Source organism: Grampus griseus, assembly GCF_964374135.1.
Source record: "Grampus griseus genome assembly, chromosome: X".
Lineage (NCBI taxonomy): Eukaryota > Metazoa > Chordata > Mammalia > Artiodactyla > Delphinidae > Grampus > Grampus griseus.
In genome coordinates this window covers 126,529,145-126,543,308 of record NC_138999.1, presented here as the reverse complement: position 1 = coordinate 126,543,308, position 14,164 = coordinate 126,529,145, and the positions used below count along the sequence as shown (strand labels likewise).

Genomic DNA, 14,164 nt, shown 5'->3' with positions numbered 1-14,164 from the left:
TTGACCCTTGCCGACTGTTGCGGCGCGGACTGGACGCCTAAGGCAAGGGACTCAAAAGGGCACTGCCTGGCCTCCGCCACTGAGCTGGCCTCGCCCACCCTCCATGGGTTCCCAGGGGCCCAAGCTCCATCCCGGTCAGCTCCGCCCCCGCCCCGCACCTGCCCGGCTTTTTCCCCAGCTCGGCCCCACTCCTCCTCAGTTCTGCCTCCTTCGCCAGAAGCTCCTCCTCACCCAGCTCTTTCCCACACTTCCGCCCCAAATACTCCTCCCCCCGTTCCTCCCACCTCCGCCCTGCCCCTCCCCCAGCTCCTCCCCAGCTATTCGCCACAGCCCCGCCCCTTCTCTTCCGACCCGCTCCCCCGCCCACTTCCTGGTCCTCCTCTGGGTGCCGCTCCACGCCGCCGGTCTCGAACCTCCGAGCGGCCTGGCCTTCCGCGCGCCGCATGGCCTGGCGGCCCCTACTCTGTCTCCTAGCGGCCGGAGCCTGCGGCAAATGCGCGATTGTTCGTAAGTGCGTGTCTACGTGCCTGCGTGCGTGCGTGCGTGCGTACGTGTGGACGTGCATGCGTTCACCCCGGAAATAAGGAGCGTCAGCGCTTGCGGGCGCGGCTACCTGTCACCGGTCCCGGTTCCCCGAGGCGGACGACCGTCCTTCCCGGTGGCCGCAGCCGGGCCGTCCCACCGCGCCCGCGACTCGCCCCGCCCACAAGGAGCCAGGACCCGCCGCGCCCGCGGACGGTACCTCCGGGCGGGAGTTTCCCGGGATCTGCGTCGGGGAGCGCGCGCGGGGCGGCCGAGGCTGCACCTTCCTGTCCCCTCCACCGCCACCGTCCCCGCCCGCCATCCTTCCACGTGTGTGTCCCGCGATGCGCTGGTCCACACGCACCAGCCGCCCGCAGTCCTGCCCCCCCCCCCGCCTCCCGCGGGCACCGCCCCCACCCCCCAGCCCCCACAACCCACCCCCCACCCCCCACAACCCCCACCCCACCCCACACCCCACCCACCTCCCTGCCCTGCGGTGCTCAGCTGCTTGTCCACGGCTCCCCTCTCGGTGGGGCCCAGCCAGGAGTCCATTGAGGGTCACGGACTGTGGGGCTCTCCAGATCCTTCCCGCGTGGCACTGTGAGGAGAGGTGTCGTTTTCTCCTGTTGGATGCGGGAGCTGCTGGGCTGTACGGTCACCGTCACTCCTGTGGGATGGGCTTCTGTGCTGCGGGCTGAGGCATCGTGGGGTCCCCGACCCAGCCGGGCGGGGACGGAGCCGTTGCCTTGATGAGCAGGACCAACCCTGAGGGAGGCGGCACGTGTGTTTCTCATCGGTTGGGCCCTCCTGGGTCCTGGTGGTCTCCGGTCCCTGCCGAGAAGAAGACCGTTGTGGTTCCTTGGCCGGCATTGCTGTCTTGTGGCTGATGACTTTTCTCCTTGTCCCTCTGGTTCTCGTGCAGGTGAAGACACCCAGACAAGTGGAAGAGTGTTTTCTCCTCTGGCCACCAAGCAGGCACCCTCTGCGTCGAGAGGTAGGCGGGCACTCAGCCGCCTTCTTCCCGAGGGACTCTCCCCAGGGATTCCGCCCGCACGGTTCGGGTCCCGTGGTTGTGATCTGGTGGCGCCCGTGAGGAAGGGGCTGGCTGAGAAGCTGAGTGGCGGAAACCGCGGGCGAGCCTGGGATCCAGTCACACACCCCAGTAGGAGCCGGAGAAACGGCCAGGCCCCAGGGACTGGCCAGCCTCCCTCGTAACTAACCCAAACGCAGTGAGGAGGGCGACCCTTTGTCACCCATCAGGTTGGCAGAGGTTAAGCGGGGTGATGATGCTCGGGGGCCCGCCAGTGCGTGAGGGCACGGCAGCCTCGCCCGTGGCTGGCAGAGTGTACGTGGGGGAGCCTTTGCGGAAGGCCGTTTGCTGGCGTGTGTCAGCATCTCGGGATGTGTGCCGTGTGACGCGGGCCTCCTCCGGCCCGGGGCTTCAGTTAGCGGGTGTGTGGTCGTGTTGAGTGTCTAGAAGGGCAGAAAGTGCCAAGCAGTCTGGGAGTCCCCATCGGCGGGGGAAGAGTCAGTAACCTGTGGGACAGCCGACGACGGGGTACCGTGTGGGCGGTGAAAATAGGACAGAGGGAGACGTCCAGACGTGAAGCAGTGTTCCCGAGGTGCTGTGAGCGGAGAAGTCATCCCCCACCCCCGCGTGGAGAGGTGTCCAGGACAGGGCTGACCCTCTGTGATCGCTCGCCCGGGCAGTCGTGTCAGAGTCCCACGGTCTGGGTGGCTTGAACTACAGAACGTATTGCCTTGCGGTTCTGGAGGCCAGAAGCCCGAGATCTAGGTGCCGCCGGTGGTGGCTCTTGTGGGGGCTGTGGAGGGAATCTGTCCCATCCCGCCCCCCTCACTCCCGGGGCTCTGCTGGCTCTCCTGTGTGCCGGTCTGTCTCTAACTGGCCCCTTTTTGTGGGGACATCAGTCCTGTTAGAGGAGGGTCGACCCTAATGAGCTCATCGGACCTTGATCACCCCTGTGAAGACCTTTGCTTTGTAGGTAGGGTCACACTCTGAGGAACTTGGGGTTGAGATTCCAGCACGTGAATTTCAGGGGCACGGTGTGACCCCTACCACTCTCCAAAGGCTCTGAGGTAGGAGCACACGTGGAACGTTCCAGGGATGGAAGGAAGGCCTTCATGGCTGCAGGGAGTGAATCCAGGGGCGAGGAGAGCAGGCAGCCAGGGGGAGGAGCCAGACCATGTGGGGCCTCATGGGCCCTGGAGAGAAATGTGTCTCCGCTCTGCTCGGGGAAGGAAAGCCCTGGAAGGTCCTGGACTGGCTGCCTTTGCGGCCTTGTCCCCCGTCCTCACAGCCACGTGGAAGTGGAGGCTCCGTGCGGTGCCGTGACCCGGCTGACTTTCAGGCCCGCGGCTCCCCTGCTCCTCTGTCCTCAGCGAGCAGGGACCCTCCCCCCACCACCCAGGTACAAGGAAAGCAGGCGAGGACGGGGGCGCGTGGAGTCAGGTCCCCTGGAACCATGCGCTGTCTCTCTGTCCTTCGGCGCCTCCTCAGCTGCAGAGCGGGGTGACGGTAACCTCCCGGGTTATTTGAGGATTGAATTCTATGGTCCCTGGATGGTGCCCGTCCCAGGTCCTGGCGTGGAGACGGAACGCGCACCAGTGCCGGTAGTTCCTGCCGTCACGTATCCTTTCTCGGGCTCCGGGCCGGGGTGGAAGCGGTGGTGCGGGAAGGGGTGGGAGGAGGGTGGCTCCCAAGGCGCGCGGGGAAGAGACACCTGGCAGGGCCATGTGAGAGCCAGGCCGTCCCCAGGGCCGAGCCAAGGTTGGTTGCCAAGGATTTGCACTCAGCAGCCCTGGGTAAGATGCGGGATCCGCAGAGCATGGGCAGCAGCAGGGCCAGGGAGCTGCGGGGCCGGGGGCAGGGGAGAAGCCAGGCCCAGGACTGTCCCTGTCTGTGCCGGGAGAGGGCCAGAGCCCGGCCACTGGGCTGTGAAGCCAAGGGGCCCTCCCTCCCTCCTCTCTGCCGCCCGGGGCCCAGTGCCCTCTGTCGTGGAATTGCCCACACGCCTCTCTCTCGCTGTCCCGGCCTCCCTTGTGAGGTCCCCGCGGACTCCATCTGATGGACGGATCCCCCCGGTCGGCACCCCCTGTCAGCTGACGGGCGCGGAGACGGATGGAAGGGGCTGGCGCCCGGGGGGCCCACGGGGCTGAGGTCAGGCCCACGGGTCATGAGCTCGGAGGCCGGCACGTCAGGCTGCTTGACCGTTCTGGTTCTGTGTTTCCACAGGCGCGTGAGGCCCTGGGAGCTCTGGGAGATGAAGTTCGGCTGCCTGTCCTTCCGGCAGCCTTATGCGGGTTTCGTCTTAAATGGGGTGAAGACCCTGGAGACGCGGTGGCGGCCCGTGCTGAGCGGCCAGCGGCACCGCACCCTGGCCGTCCACATCGCGCACAGGGACTGGGAGGACGCGGCCTGGAGGGAGCTGCTGGCCGGGAGGCTGGGGATGAGCCCCGCGCAGATCCAGGCCTTGCTGCGGGACGGGGAGAAGTTCGGCCGCGGAGTGATAGCCGGCAAGTGACGATCGCCTCCCGGGGCTGCCCCCCAGGGTCTCACCCGGGGCTTTGGCGTCTCGTTTTCTTTTGAACCGGTCGGTGTGGGGTTAGGGTTCGTTTTCCTGAGGCACCTCGCCTTCGGAGGGGCCGGGAAGGTCCCCTCCCCGCCACTCTGGGCCTCAGTCCCCCTTTGTGCTCTGAGAGGCAGAGGCGGGTCCGGCTCTGCCCGTGGCGCTCGCCTCCATGTGTGTCCGTGTGCGCGCCGTGGCAGAGCCCGCGGGAGGCAGCACGGCAGCCAGAGCTGCGTGTGAGGGGGACCTGGGGACTCGGGCTGCCCGCCCGGCTTCACGCGCCCGCCTCACCCCCGCTGCCCGCCGCATCCTGAGGAAGTCCCCTAAAGCCCCCGGCGGGGGCAGGTCCCGCATCAACCGCTGGCCCCCGGTGGATCGCTCAGGGACCTGATTGCCCGTAGGCCCCCCGCAGCGGCGGCCCGGGGCCCTCCTGACCTGTACCTGCTGCCTGCAGCGGTCGGGCCTTGGTGGGGTCGTGGGGGACCAGGCCTCTCCTTTTCATTGCTCTCCCTCCCTCCCTCCCTCCCTCCCTCCCTCGGCCTCGCCCCCAATTCCCTGAACCGAGGTTGGCGGGCGCGAAGTGCTCGGCCAGAGGGACCCAGTTCACCCCGGGTCCCCTCGATGACGTGGCCTTGGTCTCTAGCGGTCGTGACTTTGAATCACCTTGTTCTCCATCTGTGTGCTTGTGTCTTTGTGCACAGGGCTGGTTGACATTGGGGACACTTCGCTGTGCCCGGAAAACTTAGGTCCCAACGAGGTTGCGGAGCTGGAGAATCAAGCCCTGCTGCCCAACCTGCAGCAGAAGTACCTGACTGCGCTTGCCAACCCCCGCTGGCTGCTGCAGCCTGTCCCCGGGAGAGGCGGGAAGGACGTCTTCCAGGTGGACATCCCCGAGCACCTGATCCCCTTTGGGCAGGAGGCCTGACCAGACTGGGCTCTCGAGAGGAAGGTGACCGAGAGACCGGCTCATTGTGCCACCGTCCACTCGCCTTCACGCCCTGGACGTGCACGTCTGGTTCGGTCTGAATCGGCCCTGCCCCGGGGAGCGCTGCCCGCTCCGTGCTGTTCACGGAAGCAGACGTGCCCACCTGGTGCAGGGACAGGGGTTGGGACTCTCCTCGTGCGATGCCGCTCTGGGCTCAGCGACAGAGTCTCGAGGACTTTGACCTTTAGGAAAAGATGGCAGTGCCACTCGTTTTGGCCCTACTGGTTCTGGGTGGTTGAGAGAGATGTGTTTTGAGGGGACCAGTTAGCGTTTTCCCCTCTTTGGCCTGGTCAGAACTCCCAGATGTTTGGACCGCGTCTGGGGAACGAACGATGGGGGAAGGCCGGTGGCGGGCCTCGTGCACGCGGGAGAGGACCGCAGGCCCAGAAAGAGGGCGCGGTCTGTCCTTGCAGGTGACCCTGGCCCTGTTGTAAAGCGTCCCTTGGCTCACGAAGCGTGTGTGTTAACGTGCTGCCCGGCCACTTCACGTCCGAAGACAGGCTCCTAAATACAGCTCTGACGGCAAAGTGAAAAGGGCTGGCGCTCGCTTTGTGGAAACCTCTTACTTCTCTGGGGGGTTTGGGGCCATTTGTCAGCAAGCTTTCTAGGGGTTGTCACCTCTGAAGGTGCTGGGCTTTCCCCCAGGTGTCGGCTGGGAAGGGCCCGTCTCTTCTGAGGCAGACGGCAGTGTGCACGCCTACCTTGGTGGGTGGGATGGCCCTCCTTTCCGGCGGGCCTCTTTGGGAGGCCCCTGGATGGTGGGCTGGACACACGCTCAGCTGCGGGTCAGAAACTTCTGGCATCGTAGGGGGACCCAGGAGGAGGCTCCTTCTGCTTCAGGATGCATGACTAATGGAAGGTGACACCCCTGAGGTCAGGAGCCAGGCTGTGCTGCCTCCTGACTAGCAGGCAAGGCCCAGGGACCAGCCTGTCCTGGGCTGGCCTCAGCGCTCCCGAGCCACGTCCGTGGCTGAGCGTGGGAAATGCTGCGGCTTCTAAACGAAAGGGGGCGGCGGGGACCAAAGCCTGCCGGGGCTGTGGGTTTCCAGCCTCGTCGGGCCCGTCCACTGAGATGTGTGACTAGTACGGACAGTTAGAAAGGACACAAGACTCGCACTTCTCGTTCGATTCTTCATTTGCTCCCGTGGACCTTGGCTTTTCTTTATTAGAGACAAAAGTAGGTTCTTGGTTATGAGATGGGGCTTTTTGTGTGTCCCCAGGGGCCTGCGAGCTCAGGGATCACAGTGGTCCTTGCACTGTTGGCGGAGAGCACGCCTGCAGTCTGAGGAGCCCCCCTACTCCTCGTCCACCTCAGGGGCCTTGTTTGGGGACGTAGCTAAAAGGGCCCCCGGCAGGAGGGAGAGACAGCTGTTGTACAGAGACATCTCCGAGCCATAAGCCGGGTAAACCGTGGGGCTGGCGGGCAGTTCCCTGGCGCCATAGCGGGGGCACAGAAGTGACATTCCAGGGAGTGCCCTGCCCGCTCAGGCCGCCCTGCTCACTGGGGGCGTGGTGTCCCCTGGCCCATCCCGCTCCACCGCTCGTAGAGCACGTGCTAGAGGACAGGAGAGGCTGGGTAGCGCTGGGCCCCTGAGCACCTGGGGCTTTCTTCTGGGTGGTGGAATCGTTGTAAGGGATTTGTGGGGAGCGTCTAGTGGCAGCCACCGGCTTCTTTCCCTTCGGGGCTGTTGCACTGGTCCCGGGCTGATCAGTTGCTCCCAGGTTGCATTTTCTCTGAATGTTCTCGATGAGCAGAGGCTTGTCTCTCTGAAAGTTGGAGTTGCAGAAGATCTGAAATGAAACGAATCACTTTAGCCATTCTGGGAGAAAATACCCACTCCTCCCCGCCCACCCCCGTCCCTCATAATGGTCTTATCTGACTGTGGAGAAAAGGTCTCTTTAAGTTCCTGGCAGGTTATTCCGCCCTGGAGTGTGCGCTCCCTAGAGCTCCCCGAGGCGAGCCTCGGTCGAGGTGTTACTGTCGCTACCTGACATCTCGTGGCCTCTCGAGAGGGTCTGTAGGCGCACCTGCAGGTCCCCTCTAAGGGGCTGTGGCTGAATACCACAGGCTCTACTTTCTCATCTTTCCTTAACTACCTTCTCACGTGAGGAAACTTATTCTCGGAAATGAAACCCGTTCAGCACGTGGCCCATCTGGCCTCCCCGGGAGGTGTTCGAATAACAAGAGAACGTGGGCAGCGGAAGGGCTTTCTACTTTACCATCAGCCTCTTCTTCCCTGGAGAGCGGCTGGTCAGGCGTATTTTGCTGAATCCGTGCCGCTTCATTTGGCGGATGAAAGTCATCAAGCTGTCTGTGTTGAAAATCCTGTCTGCGCCTCTGCGGTGAAGAACCTCCCTCTGGAAGAGGTCTTCCTCGACGATCACCATATCTCCCTTGTCATTCCAGCACACAGAGGTGAAGGCGGGCTCCTCCGCCATCGTCCAGAGCTTTCTTGGGAGGGAGAGCTGAAGAATACTCTGGTTGGCCACACCGTAGTCTGCGCCCTGTGGTGGCGGGTTGTCTTGGGAGACGGGATCTGGGCTCTCGGCTTGGTCGCCCTGCTTCTCCGAACTCTCCCGTGAATCCACGTTGGGATGCGGGGACGCACGAGAGGGGACCCACGTTGCTGGCTCTGCGTCAGCCGATGGGCCCAGCATGGCTGTACACAGCTCATCGCTGCTCTGACTAGCCATGGAGCCAGTCTGGATTGGGAGCATTCTCCACCTGAGACCGTATGACTGAACTCTCAGGGCAGAAATGCCTTGGACCAGAGCGGGGATGCCCAGTAAATACTGTCCGCAAGATTCTAGAATCTCGGTAGTGGGGCAGCCAGCCGCTCAAGTCGCAGTCTTCTTTATTGTCACGTGATGTCACCGAGGCGGTCTGGAGAGGGAGCCCTGGCCAAGTGTCTTTTTTTCTAAAAGCCTCGAAAAGTGTGGTTCAAGTTCCCGGGAAAGACTTCCGTCTGCCGCCAGGCACCTTGTTTCAAGGGGCCAGGCCCCGGATGGGTTGAGAAACGTGATCCTGTCTCCACTCCCATCCCTTCATGCTGGCTTCCGATGTGCTCAAGGGCCAGGCCCTGGCGAGGCGTAGCTTGGCTGCCACTGAGACCACAGGGATCACGTGGGCCCCTGGCGACTGTCCCTCCCAGAAGATGGGGCTCCCTAGCGGGCTGGTTGGCCTAGCCAGAGTCGGTGCCCACCCCCCCCACCCCCATCCCCCTTCCGGCTCTGGTCGCTTGCAGCTGTTCCTGCCAGCTGGCCGGTCCCGCTCAGATGGGCCCAAACAAAGGGTCCTGATTTCCTGCCTCCCAGGTCAAGCTGTCCCCAGAGTAGGGCTGTGCGCGACCTCACATTCAACTCGAGTGTTCCCCAAGCACCTCAGACACAGCCCTGCCCACGATGCCGCGTGGGAGGGCATAGCCACGTGCCCTCCGCTGGGCATCGAGCCTCCTTTTGGGCTCTGCCTGCCCCCAGACCCCATCCCTGTGCGGATCACAGAGGGCTTGTCTTCAGCGTCCATTTCTTCCCGTAGAAGCCCTTCTCATGGCCCAAGAGCGCTCACTTTTGGAACACCTGCGTGCGTCCTTTTCCCATCGCCTTCCCAGACCGTCGGATTCAGCCTCCCTGGAGGCTGCCTCGAAAGCCCTGTTTCCTTTCCGCAGTGGGGTGGTTTGGCTTCTGCTCCCCCCGCTCCTGGCCTCCCACGTCCACCTTGGGTCTCCGTGGGTACTTGCCCTTTGAAGGACTTGATCTGGGGCTTCGGCGTGTAGCCTGTCCCATTGAAAGCAGGCATTTCACTGGTGCGCTCCCAGGCCAGCCCTGCTCTCCTTCCCCACGCCCGCCCCTGCCCCCCTGCCCCCCACCCCCGGGGCCCTGTCCCCGCTGTTACCTTGAGGATACATGGAATGATTTTGTTTGCTTTCAGCTTCGACGCTTTTGAACGGGCCTGCGTGACACGGACTCAGTCCCAAGGAAATTTCCTACTTGCCGACCTAGACGTGACCGGGGGAAGCCCCCGTCCACGTGCATTTGGAAGTAGATGAGGGTCTGGGTGTCGGACGGGCCGAAACGCGAGTGAGAGTCGTCCGTCTTCACCGCAGATGGGAGGATAGGACGGTGGGTTTGGTGATGCGCGTTCTCTGGCCGTTGTGGGCGACTTTGTCCTTCATAGTCACTGTGTAGCGGACAGAGTGGCACCTTGGAAAGGCCCGTCTGCGAGGATCCTAGGTCCCTGTCCCAGCTCTGCCACTAAGCAGGGTCATCTGCCCTCTGTGAGCGCCACTGCCCTATTTCTGAAAGGGGAGAGCTAAGAGGGTGTGCAGGAGGATCGCCCGAGGTGCCTTTCAGCCTAAGGACTGGCATCCTGGATGGAGCTCCCGGGCCTAGATTCGGGCCTGCTCCCTGGTCTTTATGCTTCTAAACTGGTTTACAAAGCATTCTTCAGGTCAGTTCCTCCTGTAGGGACATGACCTCGGAGGCTGCGAATTGTGGTGGAGGCCGTCGGTGGCTCCTCAGAAGGGGCCCAAAGGCTGGGGCCTCCTTGGGCCCAGCCTGCCTGTGTGGCCTTGCCTGCTGCCCCCCTCCTCGGGCCCTCCCTCGCCCCCTGGGTCCCGTAGGAACTGCCTCCTTCCTGGTCCCCCTCCCTGCCAGGTGCCAGCCGGGCCCCGGCAGTGGGTTTCTGTGGCACCGTGGGGTCTTCCTCAGCCGGGTCTCGGGACCCTTCAGCTGGGCAGGCACAAGCCCTGGCGACGTCCAAGGCCTGCCTTTGCCAGCCTCGCCCTCCAGCCCCTGCCCTTGGCTTCCGCACCCTGATGCCCCCAGCCCAGAGGCCCCCCAGCCGCTCCCCTCCCTCGCTGCCGCCAGGGTCTCGGGGTGTCTGCCAGCGTTAACTTCCCTCCAGTATCTGAGGAGGCTCCTGCAGGGGCCTTATCCCGGTAGGCACTGGGGCCTTACAGTCAGTCCCAGGCAGTCTCAGTCCCTCCCTCCCCGTGGCTCAGCCATGAGCAGCTCAGCCGGCCAGGTTCCCGTTGGACAGGAGGGCCCCAGGGCAGGAGCAGGGACAGGGCGCCGTCACACGGGAAGGTGCCGGGACTGGCCAGAAATGCCGGCCCCTGGCGGTGTCAGCGCTCAACAAGCCACAGACGAGCCCCACACTGTCTCTGCTTCTCCTTGGCACCTTCCTTTCTTGGGCCTGCTTTTTGTCAACTGAAAGACACCGTGTGACACTGAGAAGAGCAGTGAATCGCCAGTCAGAAGGTCAGCCACGGGCTGGGGTGGGTGGGAACAGCGTGGGCTCGAGAGGAATTCAGACCAGGGCTCTGGTCCCCACGCCGTCACTTACCAGCACGTGATCCTGGGAAGATTCTCCAGCCCCGTGGCCTCAGGTTCCTCACCCGTGAAGCGAATGGGTGTGATGAGCCCTGTCTCGGGCTGCAGGGATGTGTGTGAGCTACGTAGAGCAGCTCACAGGGCCTGGCGTCTGTTGGAACTTCGATGATTGGCAGGTATTTCTCATGTTGTTCGGCCTCAGACCCTTCCCCTCTCTCCTCTGGCATTTGGTTGGGCGGTTTCTTGTCCCGGTCGTGTCAGAGAATATGCAGCTCAATAGGATGTGGAAAAGCTAATTAGCCAAACAAGATGTTTCATCAATAAAACTAAGGAAATTTTCCCAGTTAGAGGGTGTGTTAAATTCGGGTGCGGAGGGGTGTTCCCAGCGAGATACGACACGAAGCTCCAGGAAATAGAATCAAGGAACAAGGCTTTGCATCCCTCCCAGATGCTCTTCCATCCAGACCGTTCCTTTGCTTCATTTCAGCCCCACCAGACATCGAGTCCTTGATTACAATTGCCAAAGTACAGTCACGATAATGATTAAAGCTAATTAGCACCTTGGGTTCTGGTTCCCCCAAGAACAGGGAAAAGAGGGCCTGTCCACGGACTCTGGGCATCACGTCAAGGGAGTATGACCGCGTTTCTCCAGCTGTTGCATATATAACACCTACTTCTTCACTATGGTCAACTGCAATGCAACAAGAGCCGGGACCCCTTCCTTCCTGCCCGAGTATGAGATTTCTCTCGGGTTCATCCGTGATCCAGAAGGACACCTCACAGTAATGTCGCATTTCAGACTTTCCCCCCAAACCCCAGTCACACCGCCTGCAGGTCTGGCTGCTGCCACCACCCAGCTTCATCACCATCACCTCCCCACAGAAGGAAGCCCCGCTTCCCAAAGCCCCAAACTGCCCTGGCTCGGGGCACTTAACACTCCAGGGCTCGCTCCTGGAGCCCCACCGCCTCGTCCCATGTGGACTTGTTCTGTGGGACTTAGGGGACGTCTCACCACCTTCCTCATGTGACAGCGGCTCCTAGACCATCACTCTACGTGTGAGTGTGTCCTGCTTTTCCTAGCGTTCCCGCTACTAACACAGGCCCTTCCGGAGAGCAGAGGCTCCGTGGAGGTCTGCCGAATAAATAAGCCGGAGAGCAGGGGCCTTACTTACTCAAATCAGTTTTTTCATACTTTCGTAAATCACCGAGCAAATCCAACTAAACAGAGATAGCTTAGTTTTACAGAATGACAGACAAGCAGGATAAGAAGCAAAAACTCACTACGATTACTTTTATTTTTCTAATTCTTCCCCCATCTACATTACTGCTAAGTACTTTCACATGTCCAGAGCAGTTCTGATTCCAATTCCGTGTTATCTGCTTCAGGGTCACAAAATGAAATGGGAGATTTCCCAGTCTCTTTTACAAAAGAGCAAAACTCTTGTTCTTAAACTGAGTAATTATAAACACATTCTAATCAATGTCATTCACAAAGTTAGACACTGAAGCTTGTTTAGTTTTCCATTAAACGGAACAACATTTAAAAAACTCCTAAAGAAAACACAGATGATATTCCATGTCATCTTACACAAGAGGAACCCAAAGATGCTACACACCATGTTCCCCCCACTCGCAGGGGCCCTCGCTACTTGGAAACTCGACCGCTCTCTCTTCAAACTCAGAGTGAAGGACCAGCCTCACTTGCTACCAGTGAACTTGGGCCTGGAAGGAGCCTGGCTGCTGCTCTGGCTCAGGCTCCCTCTTCCTCGTCGCTCACACCCCCTGCACACAGGGATGGGAAGGACCTGGGATCCAAGCTACTGACCCTGAGCAGATGCTCCAGGACCTGCCACTTGCTGGTCTCCGCGTAGGCCCGGGCACCCCATAGGAACTCGTAGCGGGCAGGGTCGCTGTGGGGCACCTGCCGGTACTCCAGGTAGCCCTCCTGCACCCACACTTTGGTGAGCAGCTCCCTGGGCTCCCCATAGATGCAGGACTCCCTCCCGGCACACACCCGCATGTTGCCGAGCACTCCCCACACCTCCTCCTCAGGGGCGCGGTCACCAAACAGGGTGATCACGCCCAGGACCGGCACCAGGAGGCCGGCCTTGGGCGTGCGCTGCCCGGCCCTCAGCACTGCATCCCGGGTGAGGCCCAGGGTGGGGACCAGGACGTAGGTGCGCTGGCGGGGGTCCACGACCTTCACGTCCACGCCAAACAGCAGCTGCAGGCACTCGCAAACGAGGCGGAAGACCACGGGGAAGTGGTTCCGATGCTCCCGGACGACCGTACTCAGCATCTCCGCCTCGGAGGTCGGCTCCCCGGTACGAAACTTGACGAGCAGGAACCCCACCAGGTCAGCCATCAGCGCAACAAGTGCCTCGCGGGACAAGGGCTCGGCATAGGCGGAGAAGGAGGGGGCTCCAGGGGAGGCGGAGGACGAGGGGGATGCGGCCTCCTCCCCCGCAGCCCCCAGCAGCGGCGCCTCCACCGGACCCTGGGCCGGGACTGGGGCCTCAAGGTCGGCCTCAGGCTGGCGGAGCTCACTCATCTCGACCGGGGGCCTGATCACTGGGGTCGGGCCGCCCACGGGAGTGTGGGCAGGGGACCTCGTACCTGGGGTAGAGAGGGGGTGTGAGCGGCCTCGGCGGAGAAAGGCACCCTGGGCAGCCCTGACAAAGGCCACTTACAGGTCTCGTCTCAAGGGCTGCCCTCGGGCCTCACAGGGGCGCTCCTCCCGGGTGGCCTGTCCCCTGCCAACCTGAAGAAGGAAGTGAGGGGGCTCCTCAGGGTGCAGCCAGCACGGCCCCAGGTTCTGGGGCTGACAGGGCGGTGGGGTGACTTGGGTGTTGTGGGGTCCCCTCTGTTCTGGGAGGGGGAGCCCCTGGGTACACACTCAGGGCACGCACCTCCCCTTGGCTCCTGGCGCTGCCTGGGCCTCCTCTGCTCTGTGCCCTGAGGACACGGTCCTCAGACCTGGGCCTTCGCCTCCCGGGTCCTGGAGCCCCTGTAAGAGGAATGGAGGGCGCACCTCTTGTGTACACTGTGGCACAGCTCTGGGCCTCGGTGCTGGTAGGAGGATTGGGCCGGACTCTGTGAGGTCCCCCCAGTTCTGAGTTCTGGGGTGGGTGGTCCCCTCGGGGTCGCTCGTCGTGCTCACTGTTCCCCTTAAGGGCCTGGACCCTCCCCTTTGCAGGCCGGAGGGGAAACTCAGAACAGGACCCCGAATCTGAACAGAAAGCAGTGAGGGGGCCCCACAGGTGGCCGCACCTGCCCAGGGCCTCCCGAGGGTCTTAGGAAGGGGAGATGCTGGGTCCTCACCTCCTCCTCACATCCTGCCTGGCCTCCCAGCGCTGACCACAGGGGCAGGTTTCTGTTGAGGCCCCTGTTCCAGGGCTGGGGGTCTGCTCAGTCCTCCCTCGGGGTCCTGGGAGTCCACCTTCTGTGGACCTGAAGGCTCACCCCTCACACCAAACACCTGACCTCCTGAGGACCCCGACCCAGAGGTCAGGAGACATCTCATCTGCTGACCGTGCTCTGGCGCCTCCAAGGCCCCCGCGGAAGGGCAAAGGATCCCTCCCTGTGTCGGGGTCTAACGTCCTCAGTCCTTCCTTCCTCGCGTGCAGGCTGGACTCTGGGCAGGACCTGGGATTGTCCCGTCTGCCAGTGTGAGTCCCTGCTCCTTATACCAGGTCTCCAGTCTCTCCGAGACCCTGACGTCAGGACGTCAGGACAGGCC

General features: G+C 62.5%; 3 protein-coding genes across 6 annotated transcripts; 1 reads left to right on the top strand and 2 right to left on the bottom strand.

Moving 5' to 3' along the window:
- Nucleotides 1–4: 4 nt before the first annotated feature.
- On the top strand, nucleotides 5–5,616 carry EOLA2 (endothelium and lymphocyte associated ASCH domain 2). 4 transcript variants are annotated; one of them, XM_082681053.1, is made up of 4 exons: nucleotides 5–507; nucleotides 1,445–1,516; nucleotides 3,776–4,056; nucleotides 4,811–5,616. In XM_082681053.1, the coding sequence occupies exons 3-4, from the start codon at nucleotides 3,804–3,806 to the stop codon at nucleotides 5,032–5,034; spliced, it is 477 nt and encodes a 158-aa protein (XP_082537179.1). In that variant the 5' UTR covers nucleotides 5–507; nucleotides 1,445–1,516; nucleotides 3,776–3,803; the 3' UTR covers nucleotides 5,035–5,616. The 4 variants fall into 4 exon arrangements, with proteins under 4 accessions (XP_082537179.1, XP_082537181.1, XP_082537180.1 ...); XM_082681055.1 differs by having other exon boundaries at nucleotides 5–511; XM_082681054.1 differs by lacking the exon at nucleotides 5–507 and adding an exon at nucleotides 576–738.
- Nucleotides 5,617–6,389: 773 nt separating this feature from the next.
- LOC309817656 (heat shock transcription factor, X-linked member 3-like) lies at nucleotides 6,390–7,788 on the bottom strand (the record flags this gene model as incomplete). The annotated part of the gene is made up of 4 exons (XM_082646921.1): nucleotides 6,390–6,525; nucleotides 6,597–6,649; nucleotides 6,760–6,885; nucleotides 7,315–7,788. 4 exons carry the CDS (start codon nucleotides 7,786–7,788, stop codon nucleotides 6,390–6,392), a joined length of 789 nt encoding a protein of 262 aa, XP_082503047.1.
- A 4,387-nt stretch (nucleotides 7,789–12,175) lies between these two features.
- Nucleotides 12,176–12,976, bottom strand: LOC309817655 (melanoma-associated antigen 4-like; the record flags this gene model as incomplete). The annotated part of the gene is made up of 1 exon (XM_082646920.1): nucleotides 12,176–12,976. The coding sequence occupies one exon, from the start codon at nucleotides 12,974–12,976 to the stop codon at nucleotides 12,176–12,178; it is 801 nt and encodes a 266-aa protein (XP_082503046.1).
- Between the last annotated feature and the right edge of the window lie 1,188 nt (nucleotides 12,977–14,164).